The following is a 24682-nucleotide window of genomic DNA, read 5'->3' on the forward strand; positions in this document are numbered from 1 at the left end:
TTTCTAGGTCGGCTCAGTGAGTCACGGAAACTATGTAAAGAGTTACTCTGAGATTGGAGAGGGATGAAGCTTTTATTTTGGCAGGAGAACTGTAGGTCAAGTGGGGGAAGGGGCTGTAGAAGGGGGGGGGGGTTTGTTGCCCGGGTAGGTCCGTTGATGTTGCACATGGGAGTCTGGTGGGTCCCTTGAGAAGGCGGGACAAGCCGTGTGGGCGGCAGAGAGCAGACTTGCTGCTCTGCATTGGTCGCGCGGGACCGCTTTCTATATGTAAGAGCGCGTCTTGGATTGTGTGCAAACTCCGAGGAACGATACCCTAGTTTAAATTAAGAGAAAATAGTTGGGCTGGACGTGTAATACGGAGAACTGAAGACCTGTGTTCCACCTGAAGAACGGAACGGCTACAGAGAGAAGGGATGAAAAGTAGGGGGAAAGGACTGTTGGATAGAGGGTTGAGAGGGGAAAAAATGGGGAAAGAATGCATTCGAGCAGCGCTGGAAAGAAGCAGTTGGAAGTCAATAGGAGGAGCCTTCTTCATGCAGTAGACATAAAATAGAATGGTGGCGATGATGTTTCTTCAAGCGCTTCAATGACGGAAATTTGCCAAAAGTATACCCCTCTGTGTTTCTAATTTACTGCGAAGTTTCCCTGCGGCAGATCTAGTCCGACCACAGCGCGCTGCCGAAATCACCAGACCGTGGTTGACACGCTGACTGCCGATGTTTCTTGCAAAGGTAACTTTTGTTCCGGTTACTTCATTCGTTTATTTCGTTAAGGTTCCGAACTGCCGGCTTCTCTGTGTTCTTCTCTGTCGTTTCTTTCTCCTGTTCTCTCTCGGGGTCTTTTCGCGGCGGCGCCCTCGCTGTTGCCCGACCTCGGTGGACGGCGTCCCTTGCGAGCTCTGGACTGAGCGCTGCGGGCTGCAGACACTACCTCGCCACCTCCGGGTTCCGCGCCTGGTTCTCCGCCTGCTTCTCCACCTCCCGGCTCTCCTCCTCCCCCTGGTTCTCCTCCTGGTTCTCCACCAGGTTCCCCACCAGGTTCCCCACCTCCCGGTTCTCCACCACCTCCTGGTCTTCCGCCTCCTGGTCGTCCTTTTCGTCTCCCTCTTCCATATCCTCCGCAGCGCTTGACCCTCGATGCACCGTCTCCGCTGCCACTAGCTGGCTCCTCGAGCTCGCTTCCTGCAGTAGAGAATGAAAAATAAACGGAGTATTCATATCCTGCATGGAGCCAGGAATATCATGTCTTCAAGCAGCGCCCGCGACTACGCAGGACGTCCGCTGTACGGTTTAGCTGGCGTCAAGTCTTCAGCGGGGCCTGTAGCCCTCGAGCCCTCGGAAGCTGCGTCTGTTCGGTTCCGTGCACTGTTGTCTCACTTTTCATTGAAAATGCATACGTCTGTTTGACGAAGACAAGTCCCGTGTGGAAACCAACCAGCGCAAGGTGCCGTCTGCCTCCCTCCTCCTTACTCCACCTTTACTCTCGCCATTACGGCATTGCACCCGCCGCGGTGGCTCAGTGGCTATGGCGTTGTGCTGCTGAGCACGAGGACGCGGGTTCGATTCCCGGCCGCGGCGGCCGCTTTGCTGATGGAGGTGAAAAGCGAAAACGCCCGTGTGCTACAGAGATTTCAGTGCACATGAAAGATCCCCAGGTGGTCCAAATTAATCCGGAGCCCTCCACTACGGCGCGCCTCATCGCCTGGGAAGCGTTGGCGTGTTAAACCCCACAATCAATCAATCAATCAATCAATCAATCAATCAATCAATCAATCAATCAATCAATCAATCAATCAATCAATCAATCAATCAATCAGTCAATCAGTCAATCAATCAATCAATCAATCAATCACTGCATTACTGGAGACGTGCGTTCGTATGCTTTCGTACCCAACCCAAACACTGCATATAGCTGCCGCTCCTGAAGCTACATAGGGGGCAGTGAGGCGAGAGCCCGGGAAAAGCTGAACATCCAAGGAGTAGGATTTTCCTTGGAAATTCTCTATGATGGCGGCGATCATGGGGATGATGGGGATGCCGCAGTGTAAGAGTATTTGTACGAGTAACCAACAGAGGAATTTGCGCTACGTCATCGGCCGCTGGAGGGACAGGAAAAGAGCAGGCGCGCCCTTTCCCCGCCTCTTGAAGTCCTCGCCAGCAGGGATCGTTCGTGCAGCTTGGACGAGCCTTCATCGTACTTGCGACGCTCCTGCCACCATCGCCGCTACTCGGCCCGGCAACCTGTACGCACGGAAGCGTGACGTGCATTATCTGTGCGTTGAAAAGTTATGTTACAAACGGAAAACTTTCTAAAAGCTGTCTAGCGCGAGCTGTTCAGAGCCGTGAGTCTGCTCTCATTACCCCACAGGAAAAGGACTTCAAGGAGTCCCAGGCCGCAAACGCCCGTACCTTCTACTGCCCTTCTCCCACTTTTCCTAGAGTCCTCCTATCCAAATAAACTCTTCTGTCACGCTTGGTGCAAAGCATTACATAAATTCATGGATTAAAGGAAATTTCGTGAGAAGTGTGTACGGATATAGTACCAGCCCTGGAACAAATTTTATTTATAGTCGAACCACCATTATTTATTTACCGCGTAGCACTGATGACCCCAGGTTCGGGAAAGCCGGCGTCGGTGGCAACGTTGCCTGAATGAAAAATCCCGTAACGCCACGTTGCGGCGCCCACTGGCACCTCCTCGATTTTAAGGCGCTGGCTGCCCCAACTGACGGCGTGCGAGCAGCAGAGGAAAGTTTTTACCGCTCACGGGGACCGTACAATTACGTCACTGCATGACCCAAGAGCATCACAAGCGTATGATAAGGAAATGCGAACGGGGCCCGATAACGCTATCGTGTCTGCAATTTTTGTGTGTTCCGCAGGCTAGTAAACCTTATTTTGAATTACAGCAGTATGGGGATTTTGGTGGTTCGTGTTACGCGCTTCGAGTAGCCAGTGAGCGAAACAGAAGTGGAAAATCTCGCGGATTGAAGTCATGGGATGCTTATATGCCCTATGGAGACAACGCGAGAGCTCGGCCAGCGAAGGCACTCTATATTGTTGCAATCGGAGGGAGGTTCTTTTACGTACGGCTTGTAGATTAGGAATGAAATGTTACCTTTAGTGCAGATGACTTGGTTTGCGTTTCAATTCATTACGAAGGACTAACTGCGTCGTCCTACGAATGGGGACCGACTGCACTTTGATTACAGAGAAAATTTTGCAGGTGTTGTAAATTGATCATGCAGTTGCTGCTAGTGCGCGGGTTATGCGTGTCACTGCTGTGTTGGACGGCGTTGACGTCTAAAATTTGATTCAGCAGTTTTCTTGACCCAATTTTAAAAGCGTTTACGCGTGAACTTGCCGTTTCTCACGGTATACTTCAGCGTAATGGATGGCACGCTTGTGGGCTTTAATACCTCCGGATGGAATTAAGTCAACAGCCTGGACCATACTTTTAAGGTATCCTGCAACCCTTTTTGAAAACCTCTTTTTTATATATTAAATTAAACGCTTTCAGAACGTATTCATAACCACATCCAGTATTTAGATTAGGGGTCACAAAATACGTCAGCCCAAAAGTACTTTCTATGCCCATCAGATAGCTTAGAAACTGGCTCAAAAGAGTTTCCTTTTTACCGGTTTTGGCTTTCTTCGAGCGCTCGAATTCCGTCCTTAGAGCTATGTAGTGCCCATTGGCCGGCTTCGTTTAAATTGCAGCAATGAACACACTTTATGGGTTCACTTTAAAAAAGAGTCGCCACAAAAGCAAAGCAGAAACGGAAGGCGTATGTGCTGTGACGAGCAAATCGCGCCGTGCCGCTCCGTGCTGGCAATAACTATAGCTTCACGATGCTTCCACGCGCTAAGTAAAGAGTGAAAGCGTTTATCGGAAGTGTTTCAGAGTCCCTCTAAGACATTTTTGTATGAGGAATTCACAGGAAACTCTGAACTCCAATCCATTATGTCATAACAGACAAGATATTGGCTTTCCCGCTACCCCGCTACGACAGTATAATAACCACCTTAAACGTGCTGTGCACTTGAAACAAACTCGGAAGGTTTCTATGTGTGTCCTTGTCTACCCATGCGATGTGATGGCCTTTAAAGTTAAACTAAGTCGTGTGGGGCGAGTGCACACCCTACGTCTTTCGTTCAACTATAGCCCGGACGCCTGCAGCGACCAGGTAAAGACAGAAAAATGAGTCTGCGCAGCGCAACCAAATTTCCTTTAGTTTTCCATTGTTGCGAGTTCTGTTGTCCCTTCGGTTTCGGAAGACCCACGCGTCGTTCCAGTTTCACATTGCGCCCTAGTAAGCGAACACGTCCGCTTGGTAAGCACCGTGCTGTCGTTGGTCTCCTCCGCCGTCCTCCGATCGTCTGCTCCTGGACAGCTCCTCGCCACCGCTGGTCAGGTCGTCCAGCAGATCGTCAATTTCGTCTGCGGGAACGCGCGGGAGATTTAAAATTTTAAGATAACAGTGCTCAACTTTATTCTTAGATCCTTTTGTTACAATTACTACTGCGGCTACTGGGCTGGAGTCAATGACCATGCATAATTTGCTAGCTGCTGTACTGGCTGCAACTGGCGCATCTGAGACTGTTAATCGCTCTCAGCAACATGTCGCTTGCGTGTCGGCGCCATAGGGGGCGTTATGGTCTCTCGTCGAAACGTCATTCGAAATAGTCGATGCAGCGCTTCTCTGTGTGGCGCTACAGCATTTACGAACTTCGGGAATTGGAAGTGACTGCGCCGACATGTTTATCCGGCATTATTTTCTCTTCCTAGTGTGCGGTTACTGTACGATTAATGTTCTCAATTCTGTATGTTTCGAATCGTGTACTGTTCCTTTAAGGTGAAAGGCCCTAGTTGGGGTCAAATTTGCTCTCACATATGCGCAGTAAGACACGAATCTCTCTAACACTGAGTAGAGTGTCAACATTTGTACGCTTGGAAGATATAGAGAAAACCTTGGAGTGCTGCTTTTCCTCCATTCTGTGACCTTATGGCTAAAGCTATTGGACGGTTTGGTAAGGTTTGCCTGTACAGGCTTACAGATTTTTTAGATGGCTCGTGTATTCAATCTCGTGCGCGGTCGCAACTGTAGGACAAGGTAGGAACTTGCTTTCCTTACTAAGCTAGTTCTCCGTTCTGTGTTAAATGGGGGCTACGAGAAGGTAGCACGCATACTCAATGGCGTTCTGCCTTATTAAGGCATCGGTTGCTGAAAAAACTTTTCACAAGTTCGTAGCTGCATACACACCGCAGCGCTTAGTTCATTCGCATGCTATTTTACTTGCAAGTGACGAAGATTTTGTCTTCTTACTACCACGCTAATTATTTTACGCTATCCCATCCGCATCTATTTGTATACGGCGGTGACATGCAACAGTAACTTAAGGTTCAAATCTTTGATGCAATCGACGAAGTGCCCATTGGCCGTATTTTTTTAGCTTGATAAGGATGTAAAATGCGGTGAGTTGAGTTCTGTAAGTTATAGCTTCGAGCTGTGTATGTTTTTGGGATGGATGTTCCGGGAAGGAGGGGGGTAGTGGATCCGAATTACTGGCGGCAACACAGTCCTCTCACTGGCAGCAAGCCTTGTCTATGAGGAAATTTTGGTATCGCCCCTCCATGCGGTATACATCCGGGCTATTAGAAACAAAATCGTGATGCTTAACAGCTATTGCGGCCGGCCGCAATTGCAACAGCTTCTCTCATCATTCATGAGCACCTCAATTATAGATGCTTGAGAAAAGTGCCCTAGGAGGAAGTATGGGCCGCCCCCTCTCACCGTCGTCGGCGTGTTCGGCCTTGCCATGGTCTCCGCGAACTGTGACGGCGACCAGGAGAATGGCGAGCGCGGTGAAAGCCCAGACGTTCCTCATCTTCCTTGTCTCGCTGGCTGGACTTTCCGACCGCAGGTGCCGAGCAGCTTGCGAGTACGGCGCACGCGATGATCGGGGCGTTTTTTTATACGCCTCGGGGCATCGCGTGTGGCACGGTAGATGGTCGAAGCGCTTTTATTTTCCGCCGCTTTTGCTGGGTCACCTATTCCGTGTTCTGACGCGCCGGCTTGGGCGTCGTGTTGTCTCAGCTGAAGTTTGCCTCGCCGCGTGTATTGTATAGCGTCTCTTTGGGTCGTCATAAGCGGTGCGTTCTTGAAAGAGGCGGCTAATGAATGTTAGGTACGAAAACTCGGAGTTGTGTTGCTGCTGGGATCGTCTAGAACGACATTTTGTGTTGGCCTTCAGTCGATTTGCGCACGTGAGGCTGTATGATTTAACTCTCCTCTAACGGCGAGAGTGACTGATTGACCGATTTATTGACTCATTGCTTCATTGTGGCTGACTGATTGTGGTTTATTTTCTGTTCATGCATTCATTCATGCATGCATTCATTCATATTCTGTCATTCATATTTTGTCATTCATATTCTGTCATTAATATTCTGTCATTCAGTCAGTCATATATAGTCGTCAAATGAGTTGACGGCGGCAGACGCTGTTGCCACATTAGTTCACTCTAAGGAGTCGGATTATACTAGTGGAGGTGTGGAGGAGGGTACTGCGTTATTATGGACGCTTCATCTGTCCGTCTACCATGGGGTAAAGTGCGCTTATGTTACGTGTGGTGGCCCGGAACAGCTCCGACATTTCACGTCTATACCCAAACCAGCTGCATATGACAGCGGTATCTGTGCGTAAAACGCAGACACAAAGGTGCGTCGTAGTCGTCATGAGAACCACGTCGTCATATCATCCGCTAGAGCGAGCGGGAAATTAAACGAGTATAAGCTTCTCCGTTGCTGGACAATAGGGGAAGCTGTGTCGACCGATTATTTCCTTGGCGTCTGTTATTCTGGCACTGATAGTTGGCGTCCTTGCACTAAACAAGAACTCCAAAAAACCCGGACCTCCAACCTATAAATTCCTTGTAGGCTAGACTCTTCTAAACCACTACTTCGTATTTTGAATATGCTGTACATTTTTTTTTTGCGCATAATTAACGTGACTTCTTAGTGGAAAGTTTTCATCGGGTGGTGAATTTTATCATGCTCGTTATCTTGCTATCTTTAGCCAGATTTCGAAAGCTTATCCAGCGAATCCTTCGCAATTTGCGCAATCTGCTGACGTGCATTGCTTGCAGGCAAAGCTCCACCCTAAATAGCCTCACAATAATTCCACGTTTGGGAAACGCCTTCTGCAAGCAACTGCCCATTAAGTGCGCATTTGTACTCGTACACCTGCCCTAGCGCTGCTTCGTTTTTGGTGAACGGAGCATTTACCTTCCTCTTTTGTACACCCTCGACGTCTTTGCAAAATTGTCTTTCGGTCTCTCACGGTGCCCGTACCCGCATATGCGCATTTCGGGTTCGCGTGACTAGCGCCTCTTGCACTTAGAGGCGGCTTCAAGGGGGGCTATATTATGTAATTCGCCATTAATGAGCCCCTCGATCTCGCGAACAGATTGCAACGCGGATATGCCAGCTTTATTTGTTTTTGGGACTCCTAGCGATAAAACAAATGTGCAATCCTCCCGCTCTTTTTTTGTCTTCTTCCTCGGTCTGCTTGATTTGTTCTACAGCATTACATGTGAACGTGCGCCCCCACCCACGCTTACGATCCAGAACCAAGCACGCAATCAGAGAGCGACTTTACTGTGCGCCTGTATAAATGTTCTGTCCCATCAATTCGGTTTTCCTCTCAATTCAATTATTGCCGAATCAAACGCTGCAACGTCTGTGTTCTCCAGGCCTTCGCCACTCTGAAGGGCGTTGCCTCGTGGTACGCGATTCACTGACTAATCTCCAATGCCAGTCGTCAGCTGAAAAGTGGCGGGAAAAGAATTCACGCATCTCCACGAAGTGAACCATGACGAGTGGGCGAAGCACTGGGGATCGTTCTTACCGTAAATCACCCGTGGCATTGCCCACTCGCGCATGTAAATGAGTGACAACGCGTGTGTACAGTATTTACAATTCCAATCCAATCCAGTCCAATCCAATGCTCCTCGCGCATGCGCAACACTGTGTACACGGCCGCCAAGGGACAAGCCACGGACAAAGCGAGGTCCTAAGGTGCTTCGCCCCTAAATATGCCTTATAGCAGACGAGAGAGACTCACAAAGGCAGGGCGGCGTGTACGTTGCGCAACAATCACCGTGCCGTGGTGCGAAGCTTTGAGCGCTTACCGTCCTTGTTCATTCACTTCGAGCGAGGCTGCAGCTAAGCCGCGGGGGCGGCATAGCTCGCACGTTCCCCGCAGTTTCCGATGGTGTCCCTAATCACCCGGATCGCGTAAATGGAGTGCCCGTAAGAAATGTCGAAATACGAGCTTTTGGCAAGCCTCGCTGACGAAATACGAACCCCGTGTGCAGCGAGTTTGTGGGCGTATGGAGGACCTTTGTTTCCGCGGCAACGCGCTCGCTAAACCTTGGCGCGTGCATGTGGGGCCCTTGTTCGGATTTGCCCGTGGATTTCCGACTCACAGCGAGCTCTGTGTCGTGGAAACTGACGGGTCATTAGCAAATAGTAACCCCCGTTGTTCTGTCCCGCGTGTTTCTTTATTATTTGCTTGGTTTATTTAAGCTGACAAAATGACCAAGCCGGCCGTGGGCCTAGTTCTCTTGACAGCCATCTGCCTTGAAGGTTAATCGCTTCACGGCTTAGTGTCTCTACGGAAAAAAGAAAACACATTTTTCGGATTTTTTGTCAGCTCTATACCTTTGATCACCTGCATCTTTTTGCCACCGCCAAGGACGGCAGTTTGAGGCTTTGACTTCCTGCGCCACATTTAAAGAAAGAGTAATCAGTCAGTTTAAGCTTTTCTGATTGTTTTCCTCTTTTGCGCGGCATGTCAAGGTAAGGCGAGTACCAGCACCGTTTGGAATAACCTCGCATGCACAGATGGGTTGGCTTGTTTGGCGCCTTTGTGACAGCTTGATATCCGAGTGCCCCTGCACTTTAATCCAAAACACGCGCTCAGCCTTGGACCCCGCCAAAATTTATAGCGGCCTAATTCAAGAAATGTCGCGAGCATAGGGCGCTATTTTTCGAATGGGACACTTGGCACCGCCATCTAAGGGTCGCGCTTCTGGAGAGAGGGAGAGAGAGACTTTAGAAAAAGTGTTTAGCGGGCTTACGAAATGGCCTTCGTGCTACTTTGTCAAAATAGGGGAAGAGGGAAGTAAGACCCGAGAAATGGGAGGGCAGAAAATAGAAGCAAGAAGCAAAAAAAAAAAAAAAGGAAATAGAAGCAAGAGAGGTCAACCAAGGTAGGGTGGAAACAGCCGGAGGCCGGAGTGTAGAAAATTTGAAACGCTTCAATTAACCCGGTGTCGCTGCGATGTGTTAACGAACATTTCAGGCCTTGACGCTGCTGAGAATGCGAAGGCCGCGTGTTTAAAATGGTTCCTGAAGTCGTTTGTCCTGGCGCATAACGTAGATGTGGAATATTAGGTTAGGTTAGGTATAACTTTATTGATGCCTGCAAATGGGCGGCTTTTACGCACCGCGGCGCGGGCCTAGAATCGACCTGTTACTCTACACAGCGCCAGTGCATCCCGTTGCCGGGTCGCCTGGTCTGTGTTTTTTGAGCGCACCCCGGCCTGCTGGACTGCCCAAAAGTTGAGCGTCCTTGTCGTTACTGCGCACTGCTTCTTGGAGTTTCGGCGGATAATTATGTCCTTGATTTCGCTTCGTCCGGAAACCGGGAACAATCCAAGAAGATGTGCCGCTGGTCCGCCAGACGTAAAATGGTTGACCTAGAGTCCACGTAAGCGGAGCAGTGGAGCAAGACATGCTCAACTGTTACAAGACATGCTTCTGACGCACAATCGTTGACACAGGAATCCGAGGCGAGTTCAATACGGTAACGGTAACTATTTGTGTACAGTGCCAAAGTGGGCGCCGATGTTATAAGGCCTCCATGGGACGAGGAAGCTGGTGGGGAAGCCTTGACGTCTTCTCAGGGTCGGGTATGTAGAGAAATGTGTTGTGGTGAGTGGGACGAGATTAGACTCTGCTTCTTTCTGTAAGGGCGCAGTGTTTTGCTTATGTGGAAGAGTCGTATTTGGTAAAAAGCTACTTTCGAATATTTCGGTAGGTATTACGAGCAGAGACGGCCTCATTTGTTTCTTTGCATTGGTTTTTGTAGAATACCCCCGATATAAGAAACTCTCCGTACGTGGGTGCGTAAAAACCATGAACCATGGTCATCCTCTACATTGACGAGGAATGCGGGCGACGAGCGTGGCGGTATGACGGGCTGAAATGTGTGTACATACGTACGTCACGATGCAACGCTTGTTGTCATTCTTATTAGGGTTGTTCATGATGACCCCATCGTCGCAATCACCGTTAGAGTATGAGGTAGCTCCATGAAAGGTTGGCAGTGAGTCGAAATATACCGTCCCGACTCCTCCTGAATTGATAACCTTAATAATTACTTTCGAAGGATAATTCAATGTTGTTTTTTCCCCATTTTTGACCGGTGAACAATGGGCCGCCACTTAAGGTGATAAAATTTGATATTCCCTAGCGCTTCCTTGACATTGTTGTAAATGTTGATGTAATGGACGGAGACTTAACTGAACCAGTTCAAGGATTTCAATGATTCAAGGAATTTATTAAATATTTTTGGTACATACACATCGCACGTAGTTATTAGTACAGCAAGAGGAACCGAAAGTAAAACTGTCGAGGGGACCTGCTTTCGAAATGGTGCTTTCGGTTATTATTACACTGGACCATAATATATGATTGTTCTACCGCACTACACATCCTACCGTCATATTACGGCGTTCGTTGTACCTTACTAATACGTCGTGTTGTCCTGTGCGCTGACCCTCATAGCTTACAATCGTCATGTTGGTGACGATTGACGTGACGTGAGTGAGTGACGTCACGAGTGACGTGAGCGGAGCTGTTGTGACCTGTGGGCGAATCCGTCTGAAACTCGCGGAGGCGGCGTGCCTGCGCCCTTTACATTTGCGCCTGCCCGTATTTCGTGGTGAGCCTCCAACCCTGCAGTGCGGCCCGTTCGTTGTGCACGGCATGCTGGAAAAGTCGTCGTGATTTCTTATCATTGGTTTCCGTTCCAGTAAACGCAACAGCTCTTTCATTTGGCAATGCCCCCTCAACTCATTCTCTCTCATCTCTTCTGAAGAGCACCGAGGGGCTGCGTTAACCGGATCGGACCCTCAGGTCCAGCGAGAACTTGCTGAATGCTGAACGAGCATCTCAGGTCACCGGCACCCTCCAAGCGTTGGTCATCATTTGTCGTTAGTCCAACTGATGCTCCAATGAAGCGCTCTCTCTCTCTCTCTCTCTCTCTCTCTCTCTCTCTCTCTCTCTCTCTCTCTCTCTCTCTCTCTCTCTCTCTCTCTCTCTCTCTCTCTCTCTCTCTCTCTCTCTCTCTCTCTCTCTCTCTCTCTCTCTCTCTCTCCCCAATCCCCCTCCCCCACAAAAATGCTATCATTTAGTGCATATCATGGTGATATTTAATTTGTCGCTGTTGGGCAATCTTTTGGGATAGATGGTATTTTTATGCCTTGTGGGCAAAAGCAGGCGATGGGTCAAGGGAGCATATACGCCGCATTTCGGGATGTTATCTCTCTCTCTCTCTCTCTCTCTCTCTCTCTCTCTCTCTCTCTCTCTCTCTCTCTCTCTCTCTCTCTCTCTCTCTCTCTCGCTTATATAGGCTGTTACGTTGTATAACCAGTTATGAAACTTGCCAACTACACTAGAATGTCTGGAAATGAACTGGGTGAGAGGACTTCTCGAGCCATGAAAATTTCCCCTCAGAAGGACAGCCGGACTAGTTGAAATTTAAAAGAAAAGGTTTTGGCTTGTAAAATGGCTGCCTGAAACTTTTCTATGCAAGCTACTTTGTGGTACTTGGACAAAGAATGGGGTAGTGAAATTCTAATTTCTCAATTGCTTGGGTCACCTCGTAATTCGCGAACTTGAATGACGAGGCTTCACAGAGAGAAAGAAAGATTCGCATTTGTGAGAACCTTGGGAGCTTTGCGACTTGACAAATTCCGCCCTGTTGATTGAACCCTGCAGTAGCCGTGAACAAATCATGGCAGGAGAAATACCAAATCTGGTGCAATGACGTGCAGTTGATCCGAGAACAAGGGCAATGTAGGTGCGTCTGGCCGGTGGCAACCTCGTTGGTGATGATGAAAACTTTTATTGAGCAAAGCGGAATGTGTTATTGCCGCTCGCCGGTGGGAGGACTCCGAGTTAGTCCAGGAATCATTGCTCTCTAGATGTCAGGCGCGCCATGGCGACCAGGCTCTTCCTGGCTTCTAAGTGGCGCCCATCCTCGGGTCCTGTAGAATACTTCAACAGCTAGTTTTGTGCCGTTCGCAGAGAGCGCCGCCGAACAGACGCCAGTGCCGCTCTTCAAGTATGAGCTGATACGGTCGTTCGAGAGCACGCGCAAGAAGAGAAGTGCGGAAGTGGTCGGTAACAGGCATAGTGTTTGCTGTCGTTTTTATTGACTCCCAGATTAGCCGCAGCAGTGCATGGTGTGGGCTCCACCCTTCGTTTGTCTTTATCGCTTCTTATGGCCGCCCCCAACCGGCACGAGTGAGGAGTGCGCATGGTTGCGGTGCTGGCGTCGCGTCGTCGTCGGCCGGTGTCCTTACTCGCTCTCGGTGCCTTCCTCGCTGCTCTTTCCCTTTCCTTTCTTCCTTTCCATCTGCCCCTGCCTCTGCCCTTGCCCTTTCCCTTCCCCTTGCCGCCTTCTTCACCGCCTTCCTCACCTCCTTCGGCATCGCGTCGCATCCGTGACATGGCCGGACTGTCGTTCAGCTCTGCTTGGAGCTCGTTGGTGGCCGGGTCTGCGTGGGATAACGTTTGCGATGAAATCATACCCGTCGGTACAAAGAAAATAAACACCTTTGTTATTTTTGCATTTGTCTGATATTTTTATGCGAACACATTTGAAGGAACGCCAGAACAAAATGCGGTCACCCCTTGGTTTGAGGGTGTGCATGTTTTTTCTCCCTTATATCTGTGAGTATTACAGGCATGTGTGCAAGAACAACACGGTCTGCGTTTTTGTGTGTGTTAGTACTTTGCGTCGAGGTAAATAATAGAATGCTACTCTCTGCAGCTGCATGCGGGTTTCTGCTCGAGACGTGGTAATTAACACAATCGTACAAAGACGGTTACGTGTGTAACGGGGAAGCTAAAGTAACTAACAATTCCGGAGTACGCAGCAAGACTTTGGACATAAACCAAATTCTGTCGAGTAAGAAACCAGGAAATGTGGTTGGTTTGGGTTCCCTGTTCAATGCCAGCAATGTCGACCCGACATTAGGGTTCACGTTCTTTAGGCATCATATTTTGTTCGCGCCTTCCTCTTCTTATCCATAATCTAACGAGAAGCTGCAATACTGTTGTGAATATTCATGGTTCTGCCTTACGTCTGTACGCCTGAATGGCCAGCCGCTCCTGCGTTCGCATTAGAAAATTTGACGAATAATCAGGCCCGACGGGCAATTCAACTCAAAATTTTGATCTGAGCTGCGATGTAAGTTTTAGCAAAGCGCATGATTATTCTAAGAAAGTATGTAGATTAGCCAACCTCCCCCCTCCCCCTTTTGTTTACGAAGAATGTGTTAGCGGCACATTTGCAAGTAGTTTTCATAACCATATCTCTGTCATCTTCCGCGTAGACAGGGAAAAAAGTTTAAACAAAAAAGGGAGTCGCCAGATAAATGTGTAATCCGCTCTGCTATGCATTGAAACCCTTCAAAGCTGGCTTCACGACTATGGCAAAATGAATTGCTTGGAAGGCATTTTTACACGTGCAATGTAAGTGGTATTGTAAGAAAACTTGAAGGTCCTAGTACCTTTTATTAATACCATTTTCATGTGCGGTGAAAGTGTGACACATCGTGCATTGCGGACGGATAGACAGCTTTCTTCGTTGATTAAGCAATGCAGTGATTAAGCGTTTAAAAGGAAATCAGATAGTCCTCTGCTTCAATGCGCGCGTCAAGGAAGAGCGGGAGGGATTGTGGTTGCCCTTTTTGGCGAAGCAGGCAGAAGGACGGTAGTGATAGTGCCGATGTGACCGTTACTGCCGTTTATGATTTGCAACTTGAATTGTGCTTTTGGGATAAAATGACGAGCAGCTTTCCCTATTCGAGATGGGATCAGCGCGCACATTGTTTGTTATTGTTGTTTTTGGCAAGACGAAAGAACAGAGAAAGCGGTGGATCTGTTCGCTCGTGTTGTTCCCCGTTCTCGCCATTTTGACGTTTTTAAATCGTGTGCCAACAAGCTCGCGTCCACGCTTTCATGCGACATCTTCTCCCCCCGGCCAACTATTTATTCGCTCCCGTCTGTTAACTATGAGCCTTCGTCGGCCAAAATCACTCAGTTCGTGGAACCTCAAAGGCAAACGAAAGATAAACCCATAAGATTATAATAATCGGTTTTACACCTCACCTATCCTCCTTCATTATAGTAGTAATAGCGAACCGCAGAACAGGTCCCAGTACGGCTCCCTGTACAAGGTCGAAGCATGTGCTCGTGCGCACAGCAGGTTCTGTTGCCTCGGCGCACACGCAGTGGCTCCGCGCCGTTCGCCTACCCGGTGCCGTACCGGGAGGGTTCTCCGCTCTGGTATAACTCCCTGTTAAAGGGACCCTGCAACATTTTCGATAAACGCTTTTACTCTTTCCTTCGCGTCTGGAAACACTGCGGAAGCTACAGTTATCGCCAGCACGGAGCGGCACTGCGCGATTTGCTCTTCGCACCGGATGCGCCTTCCGTTTCTGCTTTGTTTTCGTGGCTTTATTTTTAAAGTTGCCGTTGAATGCATTCATTGCTCCAACTGAAAAAACACTAGACAACTGACGCTACGTAGCCTCAGTGACGTAATGCGGGCCGTCGGAGAGCGTCAAGACCGGGAAAGAGAGAAAAGCATTTTGAGCGAGTTTCCAAGTTATCTGATAGGGATAGAGCAGTAATTTTTGGCTGAGGTACTTTGCGACCCCCTAATCTAAGCACTGGGTGTGTTGGGTGACTACGTTATGCAAGAATTTAAGGTTTAAAAAAAATGAAAAAAAAAAAGTGTTGCAGGGACCCTTTAACGTACCGACACCCTAAGCTGGTTTGACTAGCCTGTATGTGTATACGACCTGTCCAAGTTCCTTTTGTACTGCCCGACGACGGCATCGTCGGCGGAGAGGAAAGCTGAGGGACGCAACTATACGGGGTTCTACAATCACGTGTAATTGAACTTCATCTAATTCCAGCATACACACTGCGCCAGGGTTTACCTTTTTATCAGCGCATCGCAACGATTTGGAACGAAGGTATCGCGAACTGCCGATAGTCCAGCAGCTTTGCTTTCCTGATCTCACTGATGTGACCATGCTCAGTGCTAGTTATGAGTGCAAGTGCGAGAAAAGAATTGGAGCGTTGTGTCCCTTTTCAACATGTTTTCTGCTGCCAAATATTTCTGTTCGAGGTTTTTACAAAATTCCCTTAGGGAAACGGAATAATTGGTGTATGAGGGACTTTCCAGTATAATTAACAAGTCAAACTATGTACATATGCCGTAAATATTTCTGAATGGTTATCGAGGCCTAAGTGGACGCTTCTCCTCCTTACCTTCATCTTGGCACAGCGCTAGGGAAGCGATCACAAGAAGGCCAACGCACACGAGCACCCAAGTCTTCATCCCCACTGTTGTGTTGGACCCTGTGTCCAATTTTGGCGGTCTCCAACGGTTTGCTACCACACAGGTCCCCGCGGGATCCTTTTATTCGTACCTTACACGTGAAGATTTCGGTTCGTCGATTTGCACGTTCTCAGGGTGTTTACGGCGACCCGAGGCGTGTTGTTTCAGACGGTCAAGTCCTGTCGAGGTAGAAGTTGTAACAGCTTGAACACAGGTGTCCGCGGTGCCGAGTCACGCCATACGCCCATCGCGTGCCACTCGGATTGACCTGGATGGTTGTGACGCCGAGTAATTCCGCGGGACCACCCTCTGCCGTGCAGCTCAAAACTGGGAATGTGTTTCAGCTGCTCAGCTTGCTATTCCCATTTCAGGGACGTTGGACTTACGGTCTTTCGTAAAAAAGAATTAAAGCCGTTCCACTCAATTTGTTAAAGTGGTCGGAAGTGCATAGCAGTGATTCGCTGTAATGGGCTGCAGCGCCGTTATCAGCTCACTGCTGCCTCCCAATGCATTTAAAAGTTCCCGCCTTCGCAGTGCTCGCGCCCCCTGCCTGAAACTGCGTTGGAGCTGTTTGCGTCATTTTGAACGCGTAATTTTTTTATTGCGCGGTTGGAGCCTTTCTGCGTCATTTCGAACGCGCAATTTTTTTAGTCCATGACTGGAGCCTTTCTGCGTCATTTCGAACGCTCCGTTTCTTTCTTGCGTGGCCTGCTTTTTTCGCTTGCTATCGTAAAACCGAACGCAAGGAGGGTCCCTAACTAAATGAACGCGGGGGCTGCCGGTTATATACACAGATTTTGCCTGATATGTATACCGGCAGTTTTCTTTGCGGTATATAACGGGGAGATGTATGACAAGCGCCATCGGTTCACGATATTTGAACGGGGATGATTATTTAAACCGCGTGGTTTTTGAAGCATCAGCGTGATTCCCTGACGGCGGTACACCAGGCTCTACTTGGGTCCGTTATCTCGCTGCGCCGCCTGATTCCGGCAGGCGCATCGACGGTTAGCGAGCTAAGACGACAAGGCGAGCCCATAAAGTGTTCTGCACTTAAAATTTCGTCGTTCTGCGTAGTGTGTTCGTGATTAGAAGATTTGACTGATAGCAGGGTGCTACCTGTGGCGGTTCTTGGTTATTCTTGGTTCAGCAACGTAAAAGGGTGGCTGTGCACATACAAAGGCGCAAGGACATTCACGCAGTAGCACCCAATGTGAGAGCCGTTATGCCGGTGAAGGCGGTGCAAGTGCGATATTTGTAGTACCTGTGGATGGTACCGGTTTGGAATTGTTTAGCGAGGCAGGGACAAGGCTATAGGCAAGGCTGTGGGTACGATACCGCGGGGGCTACGGTAGATTCGCGTTTTCCCTGTCGCCGTTTCTGCTGCTGCTGCGCTTTTTTAGCATGGCGTTCGTCCCAGGATCAACTGGCAGGCGTACAGGCGTTTCCTATGTGAGCACAGCCAAGTGACCCATTGCGCCATCTAGGGGAACGTTTAAACGCATCTCCATGTGCTCCAAGAGTCTGGGCTGTTTGTGCGTGCGTTTCAGCTTTCGCTAAACCTTTCGTGAAGTGCTGAACCTGACCCCTATCTTTTTTTAGTAAGAAAGCGCTGTTAGTGTAGCTCGGCCGATTTGACGAGTGGGAGCCTCATTCGTGATGCGTACCGTATTTTCCAGCTTACAACCCGCTTGTGCAAAGGTTGATGCGCGACGGAGAAAGGTCGGCACGAGTCGTGCGCAGGTCTGGCCTTAGCTCTACCTTCACGCTTTTAGTTCTCACTTCTACAACCATTGTCGTTTAAGTCATTTTAGCTAGTTAGCCACTTTCTCAATCTTTGGGCAGTTTCCCTCTGTGAGCACGGGGCTCTCTCACCTCTACAACGGGCGATAAGAAGAACACTTGCCCAAATACTGCTGCTACGTTCCGGTGGTACGATTGGCTTGGGTCCCTGGCCATACGAAAATCTGGGGCAACGAGTTAGCGGTCCGTTTAGCTAATCTCGCTGTCACAGAGCCCGTTCAATTCGTCATACGTAATCTGGCTCTTTCTGCATCTTCAAGATTAAGACGACATAGGCATTTAGACGCTACTCGTTCAGATGCACTCCTATCATTTGAAAAGTACCAACATTTAAAGTTCGGGTGGAATGTTCATTTTTGTGGTTTGCGGCAGTGCGAAGTGTCCTTCACCGAGCTTGCGCTGCAGTAGTCCATGGCTAAATTTTAGATCTGTTTAGTACAGGGCCTTCCCCTACGGAATTGTGTGTGCGGGGCCAGGTTGATCGTTTGCGGTCTTTATCGATTCCGCTTATATTATCTATTGGCTCAACTAATTTGGAGTATGCGAAAAGGGATATATATATATATATATATATTAATTGTATTCAAGCGTACCTTTCGGCTTCAGGTCGCTTTAATTACTAATTAATGGGAATTAGTTTTAATCACAGCAAACTTTAATTTTACGGCGTTTTTCTTCAAGGAGATAAATTAGTATTTGGAGTTCTAACGAATTTCAATAAGTGATTTAGCCCTGGTCAATCCCCCTTGTGGGTACGTGTTAAAAACTTTGAGGGCATCGTCATCGTCATCATCATCACGTTGCGCCACAGAGGAAAGGGACAGCTGCCCACCGCTTCGAAACCCGTAGTTTTATTTGCTTGATCCTCGTTAGCGACAGAGTGACAGCGATGTGCTCCCTGACCAGCGAGGCCCCGCCGTCTCTTAACCCGGCTGCGAGGGAGAGCGGCGCTTTTCTGCCAGCACTGTCAAGTTCCTAATCGGGCGCTCAACCATCTCGGAGGACGTTAAGAGTTCCACAACGGCGACAGCAGGTAAAGTCAATCTGCTGATCACCCAGAAGTTCGCGCAGTTCAAAGAGCTGTGCCGCAGGAACATTGACCATACTGCGGTTTATTCCTTGCCAGCCAGCGGATCGGATTTGGCCAATCCAGAAGGTCAATCCTGAAGGCAGCTTCCCGGTCGGTTCCAGCGAGCCCCATGTCACCGGAGAAAGCCGGGCAGGCAGCCAAGGCGCGGACGGAAACCCGCAAGCAATTTGTACAAGCGAGGAGGCAGAGACTGTAGAAACGATCGGCAACATCCCGCGACGAGGACTTCGTTGTTTTTCTCGTTTACTTAAGACCCTGTCGCTTCAGTTGAATAGAAATATGCGGTGTGACGTTCCTAGACCTCTTTTTTTAGTTTCTTCTTTCTTTAGTTTCTTAGTTTATATTTTTTCGCAGAACGGTATTTCTGCGCGCGATTCGGCCTATGTGAATGAATGAATGAATGAATGAATGAATGAATGAATGAATGAATGAATGAATGAATGAATGAATGAATGAATGAATGAATGAATGAATGAATGTAAATTCTTGTGGTTTCCGCAATAAATCTATGCAGGCCACGAGTAAACTCGCGTAGGCGACGTCTTTTGTCGTTTTCTTCGCTCTAAAAGTTCGCTGTTCACTATTTGGCATAAAAATAAAATAAAATTACTCATTATTTATTTTTTTCCCTTGCACGTATGCTCGGGCATGTGCTGTGAACACCGAGCCCCGCGAGACGTAGACGGCGTTCAAATATAGAAGCGGAAAACGGTGAGGGTCCCTTTAAAAAACAAAGAAAAGCACCAATAAACATAAAACGAGGCCAAAGTCTAAGGCTGTGCGTGCCGAAGGAAAAACCTTTGCTGTCGTCGCTGAACCACAATGTTACTCTGCAGACGAGTACAAAGTGGGAGTACAAATGCACCCCCCCTTCTCCTTCCCCCCCCCCCCTAAAAAAAAAGCACACAAATAATTACCACAACATAACGCGGTACAAGAGTGGGACATTTTCAACTCGAATATTTAGTTTCACCATTCACTCCAAACACGCGCGTTCATCACTGAACTGCGTTCAGTAAAAGCCCTCCCCCGCTTTGCTTTTTTTCCCAACCTTAAAACGCGATCTTGGCGTAGGTTAGGTTTCGTTTAAACTGAATGCTCTCACTAGCAACTACAGGAGGTGTTGCTCATCCTGTCTATACCAATTTTCTCGGACACCTACCTTCACGACGTTTAGGCTGCCCTATCCAACTTCCGTTTTACCGGCTCGAATGCGTATCGCAGCGCCGCTAAAAGGATATTCTCCCGCTATCGTAAATGCATCGTGCGTATGCTTTGGCGCCTGTCTCCCGCAAACGGCGCCTTAGAGCGCACACGTTCCAAGGTGCTACGCTGAAATGCGCTGCGCGCGATATGCTTCCTTCAAGCCCCTTCCCTTTTCATTTTTTTTTTTCGCCCCGATACGAATCCTGGCGGTTTCGCAGTGCGCCATCTCGTTCGCTCCAACGCCCACGTGTGCGGCGCCATCTCAAAAACGGCGCGAGCATCTCTCGGCTCCGGGCGAGAAAAGTCGAGCCAAGTGAATTTTTATGCGCATCAAGAAGGCGCTCGGTGGCTGGCTCGCCTACGAGGCGCGCTTCCGAGCCGACGGTCGGCTTTTATAATGCATGCGCGGAGCCGGCGTACAAAATGCTCGGCATATTTATCCACGCCATCCCCAATTCAGTACCCGTCGGGACCTCACGTGCTACCTCCATTTGCAGCCTCCCGCTGCTCCCCCCCTTCCTTTCCTCCTCCTCCTCTTCCGGCTCCCCCGCATCCCTTCCGTGCGGCTGTGCGCGCAACACAATGACGTGCGTGGCGTCCGCGGCCGGATCGCGGATTTCTCTGGCGGTGCCGGAGGAGTCATGTTTCTCTGTCTCTCCTCGCGCTGCGGCGTTGGGCGGCCGTTGTCAGTTCTGTTTATTCGTAACATCTGTCTCTGGAGTGTACAAGAATTCTCTGTTGCCACAAATTGCCGATGGGCCAAGCGTTTGTCACTCATGTCTTCCTTGACTGCGTCATTAGCTCTTAAGGCGATACACCGGATTTACTGTTTATAGAAGCAAAAAAAAAAAAAAGTCTCCAGAAAGTATACCCGCACTCCTCGCACCCTTCGTTTTTCGTCTCTGGGGGAATGTGAGCGTAGAAACAGCACCTTACAATCTCCCTGGGACGTATGTGTACGGTGGTGAAAGTATCAACGGCTCTCTGTTGATATTCCATGCTGCTTTTCCTGTATCATTCAGTGCGTAGGTCAAAGAAGGTATCGCTACTCAGTGCTTCATTGGAACAGCCGAACGATAGTGAATGATCAGCAGTCCCCCGTCATTTTCACGAATTGTCTCTGTCAGCGGGAGAAATGTAGGAAGCTCCTCTGAATTCTCACTTTATTTTGTAGTGTGGAGGTGCCGCTGTCTTTCAGGCCATTCCTTTGTACGGAATTCTCATCGGCAACGGTTTCGGTTATGGCTATCAGCAGGCTCCTGTAGCCCGCCGCAGCCAAGGACGATACACAGGCGGATATAAAAATTTTCATATCCTCCTTGGTCGCAGCTGATAATCGGCAATGCGTTTAACCTTGCACAAAGGAACCTGCCCTGTTCACAGCGATAATTTTCTGTTAACTGTTTGTTGTAGAGTAAGAGTCCAAGTCAGTTGTACATCGCCTCTAAAAAAATGTATTCGATATATACGAACGCTTTCTGCCGTTGAAGATTTAACGAAGATAAATCATGGTATGAAAGTGCGGTTCTTATATGTGAAAGTGCTCTCGGTATGCTCCATCACTAGAGCGTATAAAGTCGGCAGTAAGGCACAACAGGGGACATGTACGTGCGGCTTTGGGCCACTATTCGGTCTTGCCGCCCAAACGCGTGCGACATCGACACCAGCAGCGCAACAGGCCGCAGCTTCCGTCTCATCTTTCCCGCCGGTCCCGCTGTACCCACAGGGTCGCTCCCATTCAAAGCCCAACTAAGCGCACCGCGCCAGCCTCGCGGCAATCGCGGTCGCCTGGCAGTCTGCGTTCGGCGGGACCGCACCCATCCTTCCCCCCCATCTCGCTGTGCACTGCACGAGTGCTTCTTCGTGGCTGGGGTGTGGCGCCTCTGGTTCGGCGTCGGTGATTGCTGGCCGCCCGAATTCCTGGCACCGCCGCTCACTACTTGCTCTTCTCGTTGTCGAGATTGCGGTCGGCCGCTTTCGACGCCGCCCTCCGCGTTATCCATTCTCCCCCATCCTTTTCCGGAGATGTTGTTTGCGCTCCCAGATAGGCTCTTCCGGCCGCTTCCGGAACGTCCGGCAACCGCCTTGTCCAGGAATCTCCTTCTCTTTCTCCTCCCCTGCGCGGCCTTATTTTTGCTCGGCCCCCCTTTGGATTTTTATTGGCCGGCGTCAGGAAGAAAAGCGAGGGGTGGGCCGTGTTTTATTGAAAGCGAGAGCGCCCGGCGGACCCGAAGAGTGCCCCCTTTACTCGGCGAGACCGTCGGTACTTCAGCGCACCGGCTCAATCTCGGACCGTGGTTCCGAATCTCACGCTCTCATTCCCGCCTACTCCATTTCGCGAACCCGTTCTCCTCCTCATCCTCATCCTCTCGGCTCTTCCCCAGCGAAGTTTCTTCATTTCCTGCTTTGTTATAACACGATGACAACCTTATTTGTTCCCCTTCCACGCGCCGTGTACTTGCCGCTCGGAAGCTGCGGACAAATTACTGGGGAGTAGAAGCCTCGAGGCTTTCTGGTTTCATCTTTGCTAGGGAGGTATCTGTCTGTCTTCAATTGGAGAGACTATACTGACAAGATTGGTTCATCTGTTGTCACGTGGTTCTCTCACGACTACTTGTTAAAATTGGACAGATCTTGTAAAGGTTGAGCCCTTTGACTTCCCCTGTACTCCGCGATTGTCTTCTTTTTTTGTAGCGTTCACCAAGCCTTTTGGATTTTAACGTGGGGCGAAGCTTAGCTCGCAACGTGCATTGCAGTCATTTTTAAACGTCATCAGATCAATCACACCGACCGCCAGTGGTCGGGCATCGACCCTCTCTGCGTAAATTAAGGCGAAGTTCCACGGCGTTTCATTGGGGCGACATCTGTCAGTAGGACCGTGCTGTCTTATTTTACTGAGAGCGTACGAATCGAAGTGAAGTAGTTGCGTGCCCTTTCTGCCTCTTTCAAAACAAAATTTGAATCAAATTCTCCTCTGGGTTGACCGTGGCTCAGTGGCTAAGGCGTCGTGCTGCTGAGGACGAGGTCGCGGGTTCGATTCCCGGTCGCGGCGGCCGCTTTTCTGATGGAGGCGAAAAGCATAAACGCCCGTGTGTACAAGACTTCAGCGCACGTTAATGATCCCCAGTTGGCCAAAATTAATCTGGTGCCCCCCACTACGGCGCGCCTCATTCGCCTCCGTTGCGTCGGCGCGTTAAACCCTACAATCAATAAATAAATCAATAAATCAATCACTAAATCAATCAATCCACTGAGTTTACAGTCCAAATTGAATTAAACAGAAATCGCGCACTCCCTCGGAATGCTAATGTACTGTAGCGGCCTTCCCTTGCATTCTCCTGTATGTCGTAGATGCTTTAAAACTGAGACAATGACCTACGAATAACCAAGCGCACGTAAGATTAGCTTGCGGCGTGGACTACCACCCTTGCAGCTCGCAGGGAAAAATAACTGTTCTATCCATCCTTTACAATACAAAGCAATTTGTTAACATCAATTTCCCTTGCTTCACTGGGGGGCTGCAGTGTGTCGCTATCTTCACCGTGGCGGCTTTTCCATAGTAATCCCTCTTCTACAAATCTTCCTTTTCCTTGTATATGACAGTTCGTGTACTCAAGGAGGAGCTCAAAGCGCCGGTTCTTTGGATGTGCTTTCAGTTTTCTTACTGGGCTTGTTTTCTTTTCGGCTATCGTGCTGCTGTTGGCGCAGCGGAGCGTTCATCTTCCGAGGCAGGATGGCGCCGCCGGAGTCCCGTCTTGACAACAGGCAGCCCTTCGTCGTGAGCGATGCCGCGTGGCGCTATCGTCTCTGGCTGCTCAAGTGCGACGTTGCGTGACCGGAGTCTTCTTCCGCGGCGTGGGCCAAGTTTTCGACTGTTCGTTTCGCAGCCGACAGTCCGGCGCTCGGGAGACGCCTAATTTAAGGGCACTGATGCGAAGACATTAATTCTCGAACCCCTCTTGAAAGGAGCACGCTAGCACTCTTGGCAGTTTTTTCTTCTTCTAGGAGATGCCGGCAAAATTTTGCAATTTTCTTCTCTCTAGCGCGAACGTTATCTGCGTTAGAGCCGGCACTGCGCAGCCTGAAGGGATACTCTCAGCACTTGGCCCTGTGCTTATTATTACTTTTTTTCTTCTGTCCCCATGTCATTCTTCTTCTGTTCTTTTTTCAAGTAGCCTGAGGAATTTCCGAATTTCCTGACTCACGAGAGCACGGTAGTATGCAGCTACTCCGCTCATGCACGATGCAAATAGCGGCGTGCGCAAGGCTATGAAAATCACCCCTTGCGTTTCGAGAATCTTGTAGAAGATATTGCGAAGTGAGTCAGCAATGGCGTCTCGTGCGCCGTGCCTTGCGTGTGCGGCTGTCGCGACAGGATGTGACAAGCGACCCGCCGCGGTGGCTCAGGGGCTAAGGCGTTGCGCTGCTGAGCACGAGGTCGCGGGTTCGATTCCCGGCCGCGGCGGCCGCTTTTCTGATAAAGGCGAAAAGCAGAAACGCCTGTGTGTACGAGATTTAAGGTTCCCAGGTGGATGCATGGAGCACACTGCAGATGGCGCTGCGAATTTAGTTTACCCAGCGTTCTCCGCGCGCCGGAGCTGCTCACATCTGCGGTCGCGTCGGCGGGACACCATTCAGTCGGCTTTGTCGTCGGCTTTAGGGACGTTTGTTTTGGGCCTGTTTTGGAGCAGCTTCGCGTCCATCCCGCACTTCCTTCTCACGGCTTAACTTGTTCGAAAGCACCTCCTGCGTAACGCGGACACGACGGAATTATATGGCCGCACTGCCAAGATACGTTAAGGATTGGTTTCCAGGGCGGGAAAACAATATAGAGACCACATACAGACATTTGGCCGCTGGAGAAACGCACTGCT

The 24682-nt window shown here is 49.5% G+C and overlaps 2 protein-coding genes across 3 annotated transcripts in view; one reads left to right on the forward strand and one right to left on the reverse strand.

Moving 5' to 3' along the window:
- LOC144179144 (fasciclin-2-like) overlaps positions 1 to 24682 on the forward strand; it is a 521903-nt gene that overhangs the window by 193268 nt on the left and 303953 nt on the right. The gene's annotated exons all lie outside the window — the stretch shown is intronic.
- On the reverse strand, positions 99 to 6003 carry LOC144180459 (uncharacterized). The gene is made up of 3 exons (XM_077708799.1): positions 5795 to 6003; positions 4342 to 4440; positions 99 to 1181 (listed from the first exon to the last, which is right to left on the reverse strand). Exons 1-3 carry the CDS (start codon positions 5886 to 5888, stop codon positions 769 to 771), a joined length of 606 nt encoding a protein of 201 aa, XP_077564925.1. The 5' UTR covers positions 5889 to 6003; the 3' UTR covers positions 99 to 768.

Source organism: Haemaphysalis longicornis, unplaced genomic scaffold, assembly GCF_048455015.1.
Source record: "Haemaphysalis longicornis isolate Haplotype H1 unplaced genomic scaffold, Haemaphysalis longicornis Haplotype H1 scaffold_4, whole genome shotgun sequence".
NCBI lineage: Eukaryota > Metazoa > Arthropoda > Arachnida > Ixodida > Ixodidae > Haemaphysalis > Haemaphysalis longicornis.